We start from the raw sequence: 22,499 nt of genomic DNA on the forward strand, positions 1-22,499 counted from the left end.
TGCATTTTATTTTTATGTTTGAAAAACTCCATAATTTTCTTGATAACCTTTTAAATCGTATCCAACATGAACGGATCGACGGTCACGGCATAAAACTAATTAATACAAAGGATACGCGACTATTCCTTAATTAGGCGATGTTTATTCAAATTAAGCGGCACGGTGGATATGGAACCGGTGTCCTTGGAGTCGCCAATTTCCATATTTAATTGGTGCCTACCTGGGAGTCGACATTATCCTTAAGGGATGTACGCCGCCACCCCGCCCGCCGCTTTAACCGTAAACGAGAGACACACGCTCTTCGTATCCGGAACGTTCCGTGTCGGGAGTCGAACGCGTTAAAATTAATAGACGCTAAATTTCGGGATAATTGAACCACAATTGACGGGCCCGACTTTCGTTCAAATCGAAATCCAATTTTCATTGCGGCATAATTAAATTTTCCCAGTTCCAAAATAATTATCTTTGCATCGAATTAAACGACGGCGGCCGGCTTTAATTGCGTCTGTCGAATTGTAGTTTGCGTTGGGAAGAACGTGTATCAAAACATGTCGGATTTTGTTCCAAATTAATAGACGTGTCGATAGTCCAAAAATTTGACCGTCGATTTCAAATATTTTTAACTGTATTTAATACAGTACAGGCAACACAATAATTTTTTGCATATCTAAATAATTTTTATTTTCCTATTTAACTATTTACTAAACAAAAGTAAATAATCGTTTTTGGTTAATGATTTATTAGAATACATTTTTGTATTGTTTCAATATTTTTGTATTAAAATGAAGTTTTTTATACTCTTTCAATTTTTTTATCAAATTATTTATATTCTTTATAATATAAACATAATAGTAAAATTTAATAATAACAAAATAGGAATATAATAATATTTTATTAATATTTACTACCCAATAAAAAAAAAAACGTGTAAATGAAATTAAAATAATTAAATATATTTTTAAAATATACAAATAACATAAAATTTAAATAATTTTTTAAAATTTAATAATAATAAAATAGAAATATAAAAATATTTTATAAATTAAATTTAAATATTTAATTTTATTTCTATTTTATTAAAAATAATAAAATTTTATAAATTAAATTTAATGTAATCCGATTTTTTAAAAATTTTATAATAATTAAAAATACTATTTAATTATATTTTTATCAATTTTCAATACTCAATTTCTTATTATTATTTTTTAAATTTATAAATAATAAAATAAAAAGTTTTATAAAAATTCATTAAATAAATATAATATTTAATTATGTTTACTATCCAATTTTTAAATTATGTGTATATTTTAAATTTAAAAATAATATTTTATATAATATAAATTAAAATAATATTTTATAAATTAAATTACAATAATTAAATATAGTACTTATTTGCTATCCAGTTTCTTCATATTATTATTATTTTAATTTAAAAATAATAAAAATATAAATTAAATTTTAATAATTAAATGTCATATTCACATTTCTATCAATATTTACTACTCAATTTTTTATTAAATTATATATATTTTTAATTTAAAAATAATAAAAATTTTATATATTAAATTGAAATGATTAAATATAATATCTAATTGAATTTCTAAAAATAGTTATTAACAAATTTTGTATTAAATGGCATATATAATTTTTTAATTAAAAAAATAATAAAATAGAAAAAATAATATTTTTATGATTTAAAAATAATAAAATAGAAAAATAATAAAAATTTTATAAATTAAATATAATATCTAATTGTCATTCTAGCAATATTTATTAACCAGTTTTTTATTAAATGATATAAAAAATAATATTTTTATAATTTTAAAAATTAAATTTAAAAATAATGAAATAAAAAAATTAAAAAAATTGTATGAATTAAATTTAAATAATTAAGTAAAAGATCTAATTGTATTTCTAGTAATTTTTATTATTCAATTTTTCATTAAATTTTAATTTAAAAATAATGAAAAAAAAATTAATAATTAAATATAGTATTTAATTATATTTCTATCAATATTTACCATTTATTTTTTATTAAATTATATATTTTGGGTCCACTCTGAGAAATCGATTTTTCCGTAATTACACTGACGAATGGTCCTATGATCGAAAAAATTTGCATTGCACATTTCGACGTATAGCACTGGCGTGATTACATTATAATATCCGGAGCCCTGGACAGCCGAAAAAGCACATTAAGACACAGACTCCGAAAACCGAGCTGCGACCAAAAAAAAGTAATAACTAAAAAAGAGCAGAAAGAGGGCAACCGACCATCAATCAAAAGGCATCCCGTTCCCGTTATTTATGAACGTCTCATTTCAATACGCTAAATCACTGATAAATGATCGAGATCTGCAATTTATATGTGCCATCGGAAAATGCAATTTATGCCCCGTTATTAGGGAGGGCGAACGTTGTCTGGCTTTTGTTCGCCGCTCCATTCAACGTCCGCACAGTGTTATTATTTCGTGCCCAGTGTAAAAAAATTAAATTCGACCCGTACCTGCAACGCCGCTCAAACTGAGACACGGACACTCCGCATAACGGCACGACGGATTTTCAGTCATTTTCTCACTGTTTCAACACACAAGGCGCGAATTCGACGTGCATACATCACGCGAAATTAGCAAACTGAAACCATCTGTTACATGTACAGCTTTGGTGTACGATTTTAAAACATTTGTCAAGAAGATGTGATTTTTGGTGATGTCATTATGTTTATGTTGGTTTGTTGAAAGTAACCAGATATGTTTGAGTTATAGTACATAAAAATCGTTCCATATTAATGAAAATATGGTCTATTTAATGTTTGCCAACTGACCAAATAGGGGATTAAGCTGAAATTTCTAAATATTTACTTGTAAGCTGATGATTAATACATTTTTCTTTATTCAAAACAGTAAATATATGGGAAGACGTTGAATTATGGAATCAAAGTCGCCATTTTCAACTTTCAATAGTAAACAATTACTGATAAAAATTTATTTAATTTAGTAAAACTAGAAATTAAAAAGAAATTTATTTTATATAATTTCAAATAATCAAATTACAGTTATAATGCAATCAATAAAATTGCATGATACGTTAGAAATGAAAATATATAAATGAAAATTGTAAATTTTAGGTATACAGTACCAGTCAAAAGTAAACATATTTTTAATAAAAAACATGCAAATAGGATCTTATCAAGGAACCATATTTTTGTCAGATGGTGTACTATATAACTTGAATGATATCACAGTTGAATTTAAGTGTTAAGTTTTTAATAATATTTTATTGAAGTTAAAAGTAAAGCAACAACATTATAAATCATTGAACTTTAGTTTGTCTTTAGCAGTTTATGCATACGGTGGTTAGTTATTACTAAGTTAAATAAAAATGTCTGCAAGACGATCTTTATCGAATGATCTTAAAAAAAAAATTATTATTTCCAAGTACAAATGAGGAATAAAACAAAGTTTAATTGAGTCTCTAGTAAATTTAAATCAAAGTATTGTGTCAAAAACAATCTGAGTCTTCCTTCTATGAAAAGAAAATGTCAAGGGACACTAAGAAATAATGGATACTTTTGACTTTGTTTTAATTTTTAATATCCTCATCCTTTTTATTTTAAATCAATTATATATACCTGATAAAAGGTAAGTATAAATATTGTTTTCAATTTCACATACTAATTTAAACATACAAATGTACTTAGAATTTTTGTTTATGACTGATCATGATATTATCATATGATATTTAATCAAAAATTTGTCTTTATTCTAAGTTACCTGTATAAAATAATGAATTATGATCAATTAGAGGTCCATTTAAAATATTTTTTTAATTATAACTCGATGTTTTATATGATCTGACAGAGGTCTACTAAAGCAAACTGTAATCAGAGAATGAGAAATATTAATAAGTTACCAAAGATTTCTAAACATTTTTAATGTATACAAAAAGCTTTTTACAGTCTATCATTTGAAATATAATTCCTTAAATTTGAATAACAAATAAAAAATGCTGAGATTCCATCTAAAATTGCCACAAGGTATATAAAATTATTGAACTCTAATTATAGTATTTATACACTATAAATATCGTTGTATCAGTGTTTATTGGGCTATAATCATCAAACCAAAGATGTGTCAGTTTGTTTTAACAACAATAAATTTTAAGTTTTGTTGACCTGCTGTAACTCTCTCAAAATATAAAAATCACAAACTCAGTAAACAAGAGATAACGAATAAAAATATGTATAAACTGCGATACATCGTATGATTCATTCTACTGATGAGTCCCACGGATGTATTCATGGAAACGATTTAATTGAGATGATACACGCATAAAAGATGGCAAGTAAACACATTCAACCAGCAGTGGAAACTGATTAGCGTCCACATCATTAATAGATACGTGGCTCGATCCAGTTTTCGCTTTTCTGTCGTGCACTGCCAGATATATAAATATTATGTTAATTAAACAGAAATAAACTGAATCCGGCGATTAACTCGTTACACCGGCTCGATAAATCAACGTTGAACGCTATCGGATGTTCTGTTAAGACAAAAAATTTCTTAGAAACCGAACGGTGTAATCCATGCCTTCTTCGTCAAAACGTCAACAAATAATTACAACTTTGTATTGGAAAACCGGTTGAAAACAAGAACTGCCGTGTGTATGTGTGTGTGTTTTTGTAACCGATGGCACACTTTTATTTTGTGTTTCGTTTACCGGGAACTGCCCACGCTGCATTGGCAACATCATCGAGGTATTTCCGGTAGGATTGCACCGACCGCAAGGACGCCGCAATACACAGAACCAGAAATCCTCTCCGACTTAATTGTGGGGCTAATAAAATGCTTCAAAATGTTGTAAATTTCCCACTAGTGCTAATAAATATTGATAATATGTAAAGCACTCGAAGCATTTTAAACGCTTCCTTTTAGAATGCAGCTTAGCACTTCATTACACAGTGGCTGAACGAGTTAATAGATAAATTCCTAAATAAATATGCGGCCAGCGTGCCCACTGTATTTGCCTCCATCGAGCATAACTGTTTTAATTCGAATTAATTTTATCGGGTGAGCATAATATATTCGAAACCATCGGATATTTGTCTAATGGCAACAAATTGGACCCCATTACGAATGATAAATCGTCCAGTTTTATCGAAATATTCGAATCGCGATGCATAATTTATTTAATGGGAGGATGTGAATATTTCTGAAAAATTATTTCGAAATCTATTAATAAAGTATCTACAATGTATGTATTTATACTAGAGATGTATCTGATGTAATTTCTGTGACCAGGTAATGGGTACCCGGAAACATTTTAATGGTATTCAGATTAACTAGCTCAGTTCTCTTAAAATTAATATAATGACATTGACATTTTAATCTATTCATGTTTTAATTAATCAAAATAAAACCATTTATACAACAATCTAAATTTTTTAACTGTTATGGTTTGACAAATTATTGGACCTATTTACAACTAAGCAAAATTTACTTTCCAGAATCGATTTTATTTGAGTTTCAGATTAATCTTTGCCCCCTACATTATTGTTTTATAATTTAAAAAAATGTGCTTTAAATTATTATTATAATTCTCAATATTTTAGAAAACATCTTTTTCTATGTTTTATTTAGCTAAAACAAAATCATTTAAAACTATATAAGAATTGAAAAATAAATATACTTTTTAAACGCTTGACAAATTATTGACCCTATTTTCCACTAATCAAATTATACTTTTAAGAATAAATAAAATCATTGAATTTAAGATTAAATGTAAATAATTAAATAATTATTGCTTCATAATTTTACAAATAATATTTAAATTATTTTTACAATTCTCACAAATACTTTAGAAATAATACATAGAAAAAGATCTCTGTATTATTTAACTAAAACAAAATAATTCAAATCTATATAAAAATTGAAAATTAAACGTTATAGAAGTGCAAGATGAATTATTGGCCCAATTTTCCACTAAACATTAATATTAAATAATTGAATTTATGATTAGATTTAGATTATAAATCAACCACCGATCAATTTGTCGTACAACTAGTGGCACATGGTGAAAAACAAGAATATGATATTATGCGCATCCACCATTTTTGCAATATCCTCGATAATTTTTGAGACAGCGCACATCCGCATCACCCGACAGTTAGAATTATCGTTCTTATTAGGCACGTCACGTGTACGAATCAGTTAATGTTGACTCCGTTTGATTTATCGTAACAGATACTACGCAGTTACTCGACGTTCAAACAGTGATTTACCGGACAATAATTATCCGCATTAAACCGTTGGACGCGACAGCAATTTGTCTGCTTTAAAAATCATCACCGGTGATTTCGATATGGTAAAAGAAAATAGTTATGATGGATTGTCACTCGATATTATAACACCATCAGGGTAATCCGGACATTAATGTGGCTGAATGAATTAGAGTGCTTAAGATACTCACGGAGGCGATTACAGTAACTGTAAACGTAAGGGAGGACTGGAACTTACCTGAAAATAAAGAAATGTCATGTTAATCAATTTATAATTATTACTCATTGTTAGAAGTTAATAAAAATATTTTCAACTACTTGTTGATAATTGATGTTTTCACGCACGAACGTTTATAATAATTCATTAAATAATTATTAACTGCTAATTGTATAACGTATTAAAGAACACGTAATAAATTAATAAATTTCACAAACAACAATAATGATCTATTGTATGGAAGACAATAACATGTGTGCATACGTGACAACTTGATCAAACGTTAGTCAACTAAAAATGAAACAGAGTTAGGCTCAGGTCACATGAAGAAGCGTCGACAGTTAGTGTTTTAATCGGGGTGCCTCGTCACTTACAATTCAGCAGATTCTTCCAGCTGCCGCTCAACACCCTCATGTACCGATTGATCGACAACTCCTGGCCCTGCGACTTGTCCAGGTTGCCGTCCGAATGGCTCCTGACCATTCCCACTTTGGGGTCCTCGCGACACGCCACCTGCGTGTGCGACACGCGGCGACAACGCTTGCCGACGCCCACACCGCCGCCGCCGAACGTCCGCATCTCGATCTGATCGTCGGCCGGATCCCGGAAACTGTGGTACGTCGACGACAACAGTCCGTGCGACTGTTTCCGGTTCCTGATGATGTTGTTCGTGCCGTTCGGTTTCTTGTTCGGCGGCAGCGGCGGCGGCCGGAAACAGATCGTTGCCATTTTTCGCGTCGACGATAAATCAAAACATTTAACGGATGATTTATCTCGCCGTACGTTTTATCTGAGTTCCTTCTTTCGTTCACGATCGCACTTCGTTAGTCGCGTGCTACAAATGAAACAGATACGTAGTTTTTCGTTTTGGAGACGAATTGTGAGAGACCTATTTTTACGACCAGTTGTAATGATTGATTCGTTCACATTGTTACGTCCAACATGTTGTCAATACAGCCGCAATTACAGCGGAACTATTAGTGGAATTAAGTGGCTAATTATTTAGCAACATCATCACTTAACAGGAACACTGTATCGTTAATTGTTCCTCCGATACGGAAGTAAAACGAAAAGACAATGAACCTTTCACAGACAGTATTTTGAAATACACTACCGGTGAGACAGATGCGTCCGATGATTATTTATAGAGACGACAGAGAAACCGTAAACCATCAGCCACTGATGGAAAACACAAAATGAAATAAATTGCCATTCGTACGGAAAAGTGTCACTTATGTGAACAGGTAAACATATGATAACAGTATGCATCACTTGAGCTTAATAAACTGTCTTGTTGTAATTTCTTTTACATTCCGCGTCTTTTCCGCGTTACACGGAAACCTGAAAACGTTCCCTTCTCCCCGTTTAATCTACGTAATGCACGTATTTATATTTCGCGAGCAGCTGTTGCTATATCTGAATTTGCTCGGTGCTTTATTGTGACAAAACGTACCACCGACTTGTTTTATTAACAGACGAACCGAATATATCATCACCTATACCTTTGATGTGTTCACTTGTTGAAATTGCATCATGTTTACCTCGTTTAATGGTTTCTATTTTTCCCTGAATTAATTTCGTCACCATAATCGAGCTCCGGGGCAATTAGTCATTTAACAAACATCACCTGTCCGCATATTTGTTCATGATTATTTGGCTTTTAACGCTGCTTTGTAAGAAATCTTGACTTATATGTGAATTTAAGCTCAAGAAATGAGTAAATTTTCAGAAAAAATATTTAGCATTTTCCTAAATTGATTTTGTTTTGAAAATTAAATATATTTATCAAGTCAATAATAAACTGGAAGATTTTTTGAGAATCAGTTACATGAAAACCTTCAGATAATGTATATTATTTGTCTCTTAGCTCAGTTTTATAAGAAATCTTGATTTACATGTGAACTTTTGTTCAAGAAATGAGAAAATTTGTAAAAAAATGTATAACTTTTTCATAATATGTTTTCATTTTGAAGATTAATTGTATTTATCAAATTAAAAGTACAATATTTTTTAGAATCATTTATATGAATATCACTACTATTTAATATATAATACAATTCTGCATGAAACATGGACTTTCATATGAAACCCGCCTTCAAAAAACAATATAAAATGAATTTCAGAAAAACTACATAAATCCCACCACGCATTTATAAGAGAATTTCCATAATTTCTTTTTGTTAAACCGCGACATGTTTGCGTTACAAACATAAACAAAGTACAGAAACGCGAGCGGAGAAATTTATGCCTCGCATCGCCCAAAATAAAAAAAAAGAACCACCGGGCGTCCAATAATTCTTGGCAAACTAAAAGGCCTTTATTTAATCTTCCGGATATGAAATTTAAACCTGACAGGCGGTAAATTCGGTAATTTTATTTATGGGTAAATCGGTCTCGTATATCAGAAATGCATTTTCTTTGCCATCGGGAACTTAATTTATATAACCGGGACCGGTAATTCAGCAACGCGATATCGTATTTGCATGATTGCCTGTTAAAATTAAAATTAAATTGCCTGCGAAAAATGTGGAGCGTGTAACGTCATCCGGGAAAACTTCTCCGATGAAATTTTCTGCTAATCAATTCGCGCAACTTGTTAATCCACTCTAACAACTGTTTTATAATTTGGCGTGGCCTTCGCTCTGTGCTTGGGGAAAAGTTTTCGACTTCACAATTTCAAACATATACACGAGATGTTAAAAAAATAATGTAAAATATTCAAAGGAGTAATGTGTAGACCAAAATAAGCAGAAAAGTTCGAGAACTTGTTACTACATTACACATAATGTGTATCCCATTTCCAACCCCATCAAACAGATTGAAAAGACCAACAAGCTCGACAAATGGGTGCCGCATGAATTGAACAAAAATCACAAAAGCTGCCGTTATGAATTGTCGTCTAGTCTTCTTTTAAACTCTGTGAACGAGCTGCTTCTCGATTAGATTGTGACTGCTGATGAAAAGTCAAAGTACTGTCTACAAATCATTTCTGGTATATATATTTAACAGAAAGGGGTCAAGTATTCATGACAATGCACGTCCACACATCGTACAACTGTCACTACAGAAGGTGAACAAACGGGGGTACAAACCTTTTGCCAACTTTTTTAAACATCAGCTTCGTACACGAGATGCCTTAAAAATCAAAATGATGTGACTTCGTCGCATCCAGAACTCCAGAGATCTATCCAACTGGTATAAATAAGCTTGTTTCTTGTTAGCAAAAATATATTGACTCAAATGGTTCTTATTTCGATTGATCAAATTTTATTTATAAGCTAAGATTTGTATATTTATATTATATGTATATAGGTTGAAAAACGCAATAACTTTCTTGACAACCTAGTCTTTAATTTAGAGCATACCATCATCCCCTTTAAACATTTTATATCCTCCGCATAAAATTGCTATGTGGTCGTGTCCATTTTATTTATTCCTTGCGTTCTCAGTTTTAATCCCACTTGCGTTTCGTCCGGTGCATTCGATCGAGCCAAACCTGTACGTCTATAAATGCCTTAATCCAACACGGAGTAGGTGGTCTTCTCGTTACTCGAGCCGTGAAAGTTTAAAATATGGCACTTGTTCGTATTTAAAGAGGAAAAAAATTTCCTGCAAATGTTTATGACGGCATAAAATACCTGCAAGTTTTGCCCAGTCTTTGTTCTTCCGACAATAAAATTAAACATCGACTGAAGCTTTTTTTCGCAACTTTTTCCCAATTTAATTATGCGGCAGCGTTAATTGAACTTTACAAGCTTCTGCTTGCTCACTTCTAATCTGCCCCTTGTTAAATTGTGCGTCCGTAATGGATTTTTAATTAATTTCAACGTGCATCCGTGTTTATCCGCACATACTGTTGTTTTTTTGTGCATTTTCGCGCCGACCATTTGTTTGTTTATTTATTTATTTATTCGGGCGAAGAGCCGCGATGTGTGGTCCATGCATGGTGTTTTCCGTTGGGCGGACACTTGTGTGTATAATTCCACACACGCGGGCCTAATGGCCTCATTGTTTTCGTATATTGAATGCGTCTCAAACATCACAACATTCCCCATTTACATAATAATAAATAAAAATGAAAATTAATGACACGCGGCCACAGTTAGGCTTTTATTATTTTTAAAATATGGGGTCCATAACTCGATAACAATGAGTGTGGTTTTTGTAGAATATTAATCGTTTTGATAATACATCGATGAATATTGAAATGTTCCACCCAGTAATCGTATCGTCATTAATTAGTGTGCAATAATAAATTTTTGGTCGTAAATACAGTTAGTGGATACTACTGTATCAACCGGTAGTGTGCGTACGGCCTTTGGCTGTATTTACGTATTTAATAATAACCATAAATTATTTAAATCTGACGTTCATTGCTGCAGCGCTAATAACAAATTATTTCGTACACATTTATTGTCGTCGTTTTTCGGTTTTTATTCGTAACGATTAATTTTAATGACTGTATTGATAACACGTTCAAATGTAAAAATGTGTCGAAACATTTCAAATTTGTCCAACTGGAGTTTAGTTTTTTTTATCAATCAATTTTAATGGCATAATTTATTAAGAGAAAACATAAAATTTACATTTTTAACATTGGCAGTAATTTAATTTCTGATTCAGCAAACAATTTTCAAACATTGACACAATTTAGTTAATGTGAATGTTAAACTTTTGGATAATTTTTTAACAGGTTTATTTTTTTATTTGTTTTAGTGAAATTATCCAGTTTTGGACCATTTTAAGACAATAAAATAAAAAATAACATAACATTTTATTTGTTGTTTCAGCAAGAAATATTTTTCCAATACTTCTTTTCAAAAATCTATCAATGGAAATTATAAAATTTATATTTTTAAAAATTTCCAGTTTTAGGTCATTTTTATAATAAGTTTAAAATTAATTTTAATGAAGACAAAAAGTAACATGTTTTTTAGATTCAAGTTTTATCCATTACGTTTTTTTTTTTAGAAAAATTATTATGGAAACTGTAAAATTTGCATTTGTTATAATAAATTTAAAATTTATTCAATAAAGATAATAAAATAAAAAATAATATAATGTTTTATTTTTTGCTTCAGCAGTAAATCTCTTTGTTTTTTTTTTTCAAATATTTATTAATGGAAAATGTAAATTTTACATTTTTTTAAAATATATAGTTTGAGTAATTTTAATAACAGGTTTGAAATTTATTTTAGCGATGACAACAAGAACCATTAATAAACTAATATCGCATCAATTAAAATCCACTAATTAATTACAAATATGCAAATCAAAAAACATCAACTCCACCGATCCAAAATACTAACTAGACTCATTGGAATAATTCAACATCGCAACCATCCGTACGAAAAATCTGCCCAACATTCGACGTCGCTATCGTATTGTTTTGTTTACACAGACACACACACACCGTCTGGTACCCGAAAATCATCTGGTTCAATTCGGACCATCTGTCACCGTACTTTCACCACCCACACCCACGAACGCGATCGCGATTTTTCCAACCCGCCAGTCAGGACGGAAACCGACAGAAATGTGGAACTGAACGTCGCGTAGCCGCCGACGGACTGTTGCGTGCCGGATCAGCGCCAGAAAGCCTTGGCTGTCTCGGAAGGCCCACGTGAATTTCGTCCAAGAAACGATTCGCCCACCTGCGAACGCGAGCCACCACCACGACAAAAAGACGAACGAAAGAGGGAAATAAACGAACCTGTGCGCTTCACTTTGTGATTACGACGACGTGGCGACTTAATTTATGTTAATCCCCTTTATGGCCGAAAACGCAACTGGGAGACAAAGAATAATATTATGGTTTGGCTCGTTAAAAGTAAATTATTTCCTAATTTCGTTGTTGTGAAAGTCGTACGCTAATTAAACGTGAGAAAAATGACATTTAATTCGAGTGACCAAAAATTGGCGCCCACCGAGTCCAACGGAACCTTCATTCACTCTTCATTTTTATTAATTTCAAGATTTATGGCATGTTGTAAACTATGTTATTTGCCGCAGTAAATCCACTAGCGGATATGTGCTAATTGCTTTTATATATAGATTTAGTTGTTTCAATTATATGCACGAATATTCTAACAAAGCCAAATATCAACCATCCTACGAGCCAACAATTAATAAAAATGACAATATTATGATAATTTACTAATAACTCGTTGACATTTCTGACGGATGTTATGTAAAAATTGCAGTAGCGTCTTCCTCCGGTCCTTCGGCATTGCATAATTGACGCCATTAATGGCAAAATCAATTTACAAATCTAATTTATTTCCAAGACTGTCGCAAATGCAGTGCCAGTGAAGCGCAGCTTTTTCCTTTTTATTCCGTACACCGTAAACTGAATTACCGTTACCAAGTTGCATTTGCCTTATAATTTTGTCGTTTTTTATTGTGCCTTTTTCCTCTCCTACACAGTTATAAACAAACCGTACCTGCCGATGAAACTCTTTTTGTCTAACACAACTACAAAACAGACAGATGCATATCGTCGATGTTTTCCATCGTTTACACGCCTGTATTATGCTATTTATATGGAAATTTGTCATTAAAATTTGAGATTGTCTGCTACGCACCAATTTGGTAATACGCATGTTATTATTGTGTCACTACAAACGTCGAATCTCGGAGAGATAAAAAACGAGATGGCTTTACCGTTAGAAAACGACGTTCCAGAATGCACTGTGATGAAAGCGTACGCCAAAAATCCATGCCTGATCAAAATTACAATAATACACCGGATATAACCAGGAAATATCTTCAACACACATTTATTTCACTGGATGTTACATTCATAAAAACTCAAATATGACTAAGTCTAAGATAAAAATAAAAACAACTTAAATTTGTATGATAAATTATTTTTGATTCCTTTACTAAAAATATTACCCATTAAATTTTTGGTACTTTAAGTCAAATTTCAAAATCTTTAAATCATTGTTATGATTTATATGAAAAAATTCACAATTAATTTATTCAATAAAATTTAAAATAAAAAAATCTTAAGTTTGTACGATAAAATAATTTTTACCGTTACCAAATGACGTTCCAGAATGCATTGTGATGAAACGTACGCCAAAAATCCATACCTGTTCCAAATAATACACCGGAAATAACGAGGAAAAAATTTTAAATATAACAAAGTGCTCATTCATCTCCCGGGGCGAATAAAACATCCCGCTGTCTTTATTATGGATGTAATAAGAGTAATAAAATTTGGTGGCTCGCAATTAAAATGAGGTAATAATCAAACAGATGTCACGCAGTTAGCGTCTTTTAAATAATATACGGCGCCGCTGTAGATGATGCGATCTTATCGTCGTTCCCGATTTACAGTTTGGATGCATTAAAAAATATTAAGGTGTGTAATAAACGATAAAATCTCGCCTTAAAACCACGGGAAGCTTTTAATAAACTAAATATTCACTACGTTACCGGGGAGAGACGCTTTCATATCAACTAACTGACAGTCAGAAAAGAAATGTATACAAAACGTCTTGTGTGTTTATTTTTATGTTAATGCTGCTCCAAATATTTATGTTGATGTCTTTCTTTTCTTTGGTTGTTCGGTAGCTGGTCCACAGCAATTAACACTAAGAGTATTATCTGTCTTAAGAAAACAATCCCAAACATCCAAATTTAACTAATCGAGTCAAAATCAATAGAAAATTTCCTTTGTTCCTAGATGCAGTGGGTCACGAACCGCTCGCAAATGTTTGGCCAAGTCATGTTTGAACGTTTTATGTGTTTAGCATCCAATCGCAAAGTCGTGTTAATTTTTAATAACATCCACACGTACCCGTATTAATTTGAAATGATGTGTTCGCCTTGATCACACGATTTATGTATGAATAATGTTATTATGGACCTTTAGTTCTATTTTCTCTTGCAACAATCGGCTCGCCCATCTCATTTGTGCCTTTTATAAATAGTTCTCGGTCTCGGGAAAAAAGATAAGGGTCCTGACAATCTTAAAAGGCAGGTATAAAAAGTTATGGGCCTGGTCGGACTATTAGCATGGCAGCCACGTCTTTGGCAGCCTAGGAAACATAAAATGGCCACATGTAAATGTGGACGCGACAATAAAAAAATCATCCCAGTTTAATATTCATTAGTTTTCTAGAAAAATAATAAAAAACTTTTCTACAACCTACGATGGATGTTAGATGGACCCCCAACTTTTGGCAACAAGGCCGTTTGGCGTGGGTGTGAAGGTCAGCCCTTGCCTTTTGTTTCGATTAAAAGTTGCCCATGGGTCCCGAATTATAAATTCAAATAAAATATTATCTTGGGAACTCGATACAAAAGATTGTGGGAGGTTATCCTCAGGTGGATGGATATTAAATGAAAATAACCCACAGGGAAACAAAATTGTGGACCGCCTCAAAATGTTTAACACACGACATTGGCCCATCATTGAACCATTTTATTAATTTCAGTCAGTCAGCATCCGTGACCTCTCCCAACAAATTGGTCCTATCAATGGATCATATAAATTAACGTCTCACAACTGGCTAAATTAAACATGCAAATTTCAACAGTACCATCACCACATGAATAAAAATAGGTCTCGTCCAGCCTAGTCCAATAGTCAATTTAATTGCCCGTTTCAGTTAAGAAATTCGCTTGGTTACATCACCGGGCACGTGGTTTTAATACTCAACGGGGAATTGAATCGTGAATCGCATCTGATGCATTCGTAATATATGGGAAAAACGTATTTTTAAATATTACGAGATTTGCCTATTTATTTGCTGGATGTGGAAACGGTTTTGTATTTTTAAATGTTACGAAAGCTGGTTTCTTGGCATGTGCAATAATCACTGTATGATCTCAGTACCGTTGCATCTATTTTAGTTTAATAATTGTAATTAATGGTGGATAAGGGAAATAGGCTTGGGGGAGGCTGAATAACGAGACAGATGTTTCGGAAGTTCTTCCCCACTAGGTATTACACCTGGAGCTCATGTTTGGATTCAATTATGTTCAAATTTATATTAAAAACATCCATAGTCCAACGTCACAGATTAATCAAAACAAAGGGTGTCTAGCATAAATGCATCGCTATCAATTATTTTCTTTAATTTACCAGTACTGATGATAGGTTTGTAAATATTGAGATTGTATTAGTAACTCCTGACAGATGTACTATTTTTATTTCCAATTTAACAAACATGAAAAATAATTTGCTCCGCCATTGTTTCAAAAAAATAATTACTAGTACTAAATAAACATTTGTAGAACGAACACAAAAAACTGTGTTGCACATGTACCACACGATAAGACTGCTTTCACCGGCACGTAATTTCTTAACTGAAACCAAAATCCGATCTACTCGATCTCACAACCAATAAACAACCTACAGATTACACTCAAATAAACGCTAAATCCGTAATATAAGCACCTTTGAACAGCTTCATCCCGCAATAGGCACAAGAAAGCACTAAAACCGGACAAACACAACCATGTGGCGCGTCAAAAAAAAAAACTACAACAAAACCACGCACAACTTTCAAAACCACCTAAAAATCTTGCACGGTCCACGGATACAGTTTCACCGGCGAGTGCAGAAGCGCGAAACGAACGCTACTGCCCGCGTACCGAACGGAGACTTGGTCCACGAGAGATGTCGTCCCGATGCCGGCGGTCAATCGGTTCTTCGGCCGCTTTGTGTTTTCCTTCGGTCGTTCGGTTCGGTGGAAGGACGGTGCGCCGCAATGATACACTGGCGTGGGCACGAAGGGACTGAGGGCCCGTCAGCGCTGAATGAAGAGGCACTGTCGGTTCGGGAGTGCGAGAGCGGCGTTGCCGTTGGTGCCCTCTCGAAAATCTTCTTTCCATAGTTATAAGTGTTTTATGATTATACAATGTTGTGGTAGAGGTAAAACAATATAATATGTACCGTAAATTATTGTATAATAAATTATTATTACATGATTTTACAATGTTACCTGTTTATTCAAAATGTGATATTTTAGATCTAATTGGAAAATTTCATCAGATATAATTTATTTACAATTAATAAACGATGAGATTCCGAAAATTATTTAAAATATCTTTAACATCTCATTTAGTACAGTTTATGTCAGTAGACACATAAAAAGCCAAAGAATGATTGCACTTATGGTAAAATTAAAAAACACTCAAATTTGTATAAAATATTATTATAATTTTAATAATATTACTCATTGATTTTTTAATATTAGTTTAATTCCAAATGTCTAAATGCATAATAATATATATGAACAAAATGTCAATAAATTTATTATTATAACAATTTCTATATAACAGTTTTTATCAATAAATAATATATGAAAATTCCTCATTAGTTTATTCAGTCGTGAAAATTACTAAAACCATCTGTAAAACCATCTCTTCAACGCACATTTCATTTTATTTTACTCACACTCATAAAAACTCATAAATTGATTGAGTTTCGGAAAAAAATTAAAAAATTTGTATTATAAATTATTTTTACTATCAATATTGCCTATTAAATTTTTAGTATTTTAAGTCTAAATCACTTTAAGTGATTTCTATAAATATGTAAAATGTAAACAAATCATCAAACATTTTTTTAATAAACTCCTGAAAATTATTTAAAACATCCGCAGAAACTTCTACAACACATAATTCACTGCACAAAACTCACTTTACTAGACCTTGAACTAAAACCCCATAAAATGATTGCAAACTCAAATTTTATAATATTTCTCGCAGAATTATTGATATTTCAAGTTTAATTTCAAAACTTTTTTAATAATGTTTACACTATACAAAATATATGAAAAAAATTTATCAATAAGTTTATTGAAAATTATCCAAAAAATTATTTACAATATACTCGGAACTCAACACATCTTTCATTGTACAGCGCTTATTTCATTATTCCTCAAACTCATAAAACCCCCAAAAATAATTGCATTCTAAGCACCCACAGAATTTTTCATATTTTAGAGCTAATTTCAAATCTTTATAAAAATCCATTTAAGGTAACAATAAAGAAAAACAAATTAATAATATTACCCACTGATTTTTGATAATTCATGTCCAATTTCAAATCTTTCTAAATCATTTTTATAAATACAAATTATATGAACGAATTATCAATAAATTTATTGAAAATATCCTTGAAAATTATTTAAACAAAATGCACAGTTCACTTCAAAACACAGAGTAAAAATAATTTTAGTATTTATAAATTTCTTTTTTAATCTTTTGTAATTTTAAATCTCTTGTCCGAGTCAATTTATTCTATGATATTCTGAAAATTAAACCAGAATTGCATAAAAATCCAAAAAATTATCAAACCCACATAATTCTTGACACCCCCTGACCCTGCTGACTTGTCCCCTCATACCACATAGCTAATGAAAAGCGCAAAGTTGTGCGTGCTATCTTAATTACGCATCAAAACTAACCGGTTAAGTCCGGGCGACCATAAAAAAATAATATAGTAATTAGTGAGTTATCACAAAGAAGGCAGCTGTTGGGGGAGCACCATTGTGCACACGTGCCCGGTTTATTTAGGACTTTTCCATCGGAAAAAGGGAGCGCATATGTAACCATCAGCTGTGACCGATGTAGTCGGGCGCAACCTCAGGTCAATTTTCTGAAAGATGGCTCCATAATTTTGTAAAATCCATTATCTGTTTGCCGCGAACTGGGTTAAAGCCTCGCCCGTAGTACGCGAATGATGTCGAACACGAAAGAAATGGGTCGCGGAGATTGAATGGGATGTTATTGCCCCGTAATTATAATATGCATCGGTGATTATATCGAGGCTAATTTTTATTATGCCGCAGCGGCCGGTTATGGCTCCTAGACATCCAAGCCCGCCAATCCGATGTAACGATAGCACCAAAGCAACTGCAGGATTTTAACGATGGCAGATTCGTTCGTTGCAACTACGCAAAAACATGACTTACAACAAATCTCGCACCTTATTGGGGGCGTTATCGATGCGTCTCATGAATACACAAATCTAATTTCGTTGATGGACTTTATGACTTTCGGGAAACCACACGCTTTATGACGCTCAAATTTACATTTCGAGGGTTGGCGAAGCCGGGGGGATTTTTACCACATCAGATATGTACACAACGATAACGTTTATATCGTGTTTTTTTTTTCGGTGAACAGCCGACTCAACGCATCTGTGATGTATTTCATATCGGCTGCCATCAGTCAAAATGCGCAACACATAAATAGGCGATGTTAATATATTTACTTATTCGTGTTGAATGCATTTTTAGTTGGCGAGCAATGCTGTCCGACAAGCGGTTAATTTCCTTTTTTGTCTTGCAACGTTTGAGATGACTGTCTCAGTTGCAAACCGCATTCTAAATCAAATGGACGTTGACCGCAGCATGGGTCCTTGGATGTTATGATCTTGAATTGTCAATATATCGGTCATCCGAGAAAAAAACGGTCGCAACATGCGTCTGCCTACCTGTTTCCAAGGCCTTAAAAATCGCACGGAGCCGTTCCGAGAATCAACCGTACATATGAACACAATATGAGGATTATATTTTTCCAGCGAATACTTTCCATCCACCATAAATACTAGGAGTTATTCCAATGTGTGTGTTTACCGAGAACATTCCTTTGCTTGTTATATACATGTTCAAGGAACAATAAAAGTTAATGACGATGATTCTTTATGGAAACCACAATGTTTGGAATTAAATTAGTATCAATATGATGATTTGGAAGAGCACAAATATCCATTCGTGAACTATTAAAATTATTAGTACCAATCACCGTTCAATGTAGATAAAAATACAATTGCTGCATACAATACCTTCGTTTAAACCCCACAAAAGAATAATGGACAATGAGTGAGTCTTTTTTCTAGCTGCCATAATCGAGATTCAGAAACAATGAGGCGCAACCGGTGATTTTGAAAAATAGATCTAATTTCGTCGACATCGATCTCAACTGATTTGTTACGTATCTATTTTTAATATCTTCGTTGTCACGCGTGTCTCATACAAAAGTTCATCCTTGGATTTTAATAGAATTTTATATCTTCGTGGTCCATTACACGAAAAATTGAACAAATCAATTTACGATGATGATGTATAAAAATAGTCCGGGGCTCAATACCACCCTAAATAAAGTTAATACCTTTTAATCCTTATTGCGTCATAAAGGATTATTTTATGTTGATCAGGTGGATTGGCCTCGTTGTCACATCAACCAGCCTGACGTCGGCATCATTAAAAAACCATTGTGGTGCGTTAAATGACTCGTTGATGAAAATCTGGAGTTCGACGACCCCGTGGAAAGTGACTTAGGAAAATGGTCCCTCCTCGATCGGAAGGAGGCGAAAATAAGTTAGCGTTTAATGTTTACGCGCCATTAATATAAGTTACTGGTCGGCTCCGAAACCGAAGCCGGCTCACTTAAAGAGCGACGTGGTCATGTCAGAATTTATATTGTGCACTTATAGTAAATTTGATTAAAAATAGAGTGCAGGTGAACGTATGACACATATGGTGCTTTATGACTGTTTTCATATAAATATTTTTTAATGGTACTTTGGTCTTTTTGCCTCAGCTTTGAGGCGAAAGGGTGACGGTTGCTTCCTGACAAAACAAAACGGAAATCGAAACCTATAAATACGCGCCTAATTAAACGAGTCTGTCTAATTTGTACGACGCCTTAAAATAAACCCCACAAACTTAAACCACTATTTATAAACCCCCTTTCACTTGGCGCTCATATTAATATGCGAGCAGCCTCCATAGCAAATTAAATCACCTCCCGCCATTGCCGCAGAAACTTTAATAGTGTGATAGAAATAATAAATAAACGCCAGACATCCACGTGTCTTTTGATATTGCGAACAGATGCAGCACACGAGCTGCAATTTACGATCGTGCCGTTTTTCACGAGTTCATAATTGCACCACAATGCAAATAAGACTTATTGGGCTACATTAAAAAGTTTCCGGAGACATGCGACACGAATTTTGTGGCCATCGGATTCCGAGACAAGTTAATTTACATCTATTTGAAGTATTTTGGGTAAATAAAGCTCACGGAATCTGGGTTATTTATTGTGACGGTCGCGGACGATTATTAGTGGCGACAAGACTAACTATCGCCCATTCCGAAAATACCTAAAATACAATTAAGTTGTTGTCAATTAGTCACAAAATCCCGGCTTTGAAAACGCCCGGTTTTAATCTATTACGGGAAAACGGATTTTTTTCGACTCCGGAATCCGTCACTGTTGATGCGTCGGAATAACACGAATTCGCCGCCAGAAATCCATTAAACTGTGAATGGGAAACTTTTTTTTATCAAAAAATCAATTTACTTTATTGTACTGAATCATTCCTGAATATAAAGTACAAATTATTATAGTAACTTTTTTCATTCAGAAGATGTAGTTATGTAAATTATTATGGACTACCTGTGAACGTGATGTTATCAAAAATATATCAATGGCTTTCAACATCTGACAAAACATAGTTTTATACCTTCGTTCTTTAGCTACTCGCCAATAGATGTCGTCACTAATTATTGTTTTTTTCCTTTGCCAAATTCTAAAAACATACAAAGTATTAAAATTTGTGAAATACACTGTAAGTTTGTTGGATAATTTTATTTTGATCAATAATTTAAAATAAATCAAATTATTAACTTCAAAAGATGAATAGAGTATATGTTGTGTTCACGTAGTAGAAACTTACTACCAATTTATGTGTATGGATAAACTGCATGAAATTATAATTATTTAATATCATGTTCCCTTTAATTAGGAAACGTGTCAATTAAATTGACACATTCAGTCATTTATCCATGAATATAAATGAGACTACATTATCAAACAAAATTTTAAAAATAAACTTTGTTATATATATCGTAACCAGATGTTATATTAGTGAATGGGGATAAAATGTCAAACAATGCTGTAATTCAGTGGTTTAGAAACCTGAATATAAATACGACCGCCAACGCTTGAAACAAGAGAAAGAATCTAATTAATAAATTCACACTTATTTATAATTAAATGTGAGTGCATTCATTGAATGTGTATCAGTTTTAAAGGCAGTAAAACATTTATTTATGTGAAAATAATTACAAAACACCATAAAATTTTAATTAAAGTTAATGAAAACTTAAATTAAAAATTTTATTATGACCTAACAAAATCATTTTAAAATACAAAAACATCGAAATGGATAATAAATAACATAACAATAAATTAAATAATTACAAGGTTAAACCACAACCACTTTATTTATAAAAAAATTATTACAAACGAAATGAATTGATTCAAATGAACACATCCCGTTTGTGATATATTTACGTATTTATAACCGCACGTAAAATATAAAATTTTAATCAAAATTAATGAAAATTCCCATTAAATATTTCACCGGCCGTTAACCAAATCATTATAAAAGCCATAACAGCAATGAATAATACAACAGCAAATTGGGGGTCAATTGACTCAAAATTGCACGGCCGGAAAATTTAGATAATCAACTGTGCACACGTTTTAATTAACATTACGCCAACAAATTCATACAACTAACAAAAATATCAAAATTAAAAAGTAAAAGGCCAGTCAAATTAAAAACAACCAAATTGGTCCGATTCAACCGAGTCCCAGCAAAACGACAAACAAAGTCGGACCTCTTTGTGTGACCCCGTTTTCTCGACGTAATGATTAATTCCAATTAACCTTTTAATTAATATGGCCGGATCGAGGCGCATGTTTCTTGTCAGCTGGTAAAAAAAAGCGTGCACCGCAAAATATTTATAGGTATTTGTTGCACCGGACTCGGACTTTCTTGCTAATGAGTTTCTATTACCGCAATAATTTCATGTCCCCGACTCGGACGGTGTGCTCTCCTAGTTACATGTTGCCAATCGCCTTTTATCGGTGGTACAAGAACGGTGCACGCAACTGGTAAGTTTATATACAGAGTGTCACACTTTCAAGTCTCTTCGTTATTGAGCTCAAAAGGCCTTTGGTGTG

General features: G+C 32.5%; 1 protein-coding gene across 5 annotated transcripts in view; it reads right to left on the minus strand.

Moving 5' to 3' along the window:
• Positions 1 to 22,499, minus strand: part of LOC109603133 (caskin-2) — a 198,887-nt gene that overhangs the window by 24,274 nt on the left and 152,114 nt on the right. The window contains exons 1-2 of one of the 5 annotated variants that reach the window (XM_049963882.1): positions 15,907 to 16,242; positions 6,869 to 7,329 (exon numbers count right to left, since the gene is read on the minus strand). The exons of 1 other annotated variant lie outside the window; for it this stretch is intronic. In XM_049963882.1, coding sequence (XP_049819839.1) covers positions 6,869 to 7,223 — 355 coding nt within the window. In that variant the 5' untranslated portion in view covers positions 7,224 to 7,329; positions 15,907 to 16,242. Of the gene's footprint in view, positions 1 to 2,506; positions 2,586 to 6,868; positions 7,348 to 15,906; positions 16,243 to 22,499 lie in introns of those variants that run through there. 3 more of the 5 variants (XM_049963884.1, XM_020019591.2, XM_049963883.1) reach the window with 3 other exon arrangements.

This window comes from Aethina tumida, chromosome 2, assembly GCF_024364675.1.
Source record: "Aethina tumida isolate Nest 87 chromosome 2, icAetTumi1.1, whole genome shotgun sequence".
In the NCBI taxonomy this organism is placed as follows: Eukaryota; Metazoa; Arthropoda; class Insecta; order Coleoptera; family Nitidulidae; genus Aethina; species Aethina tumida.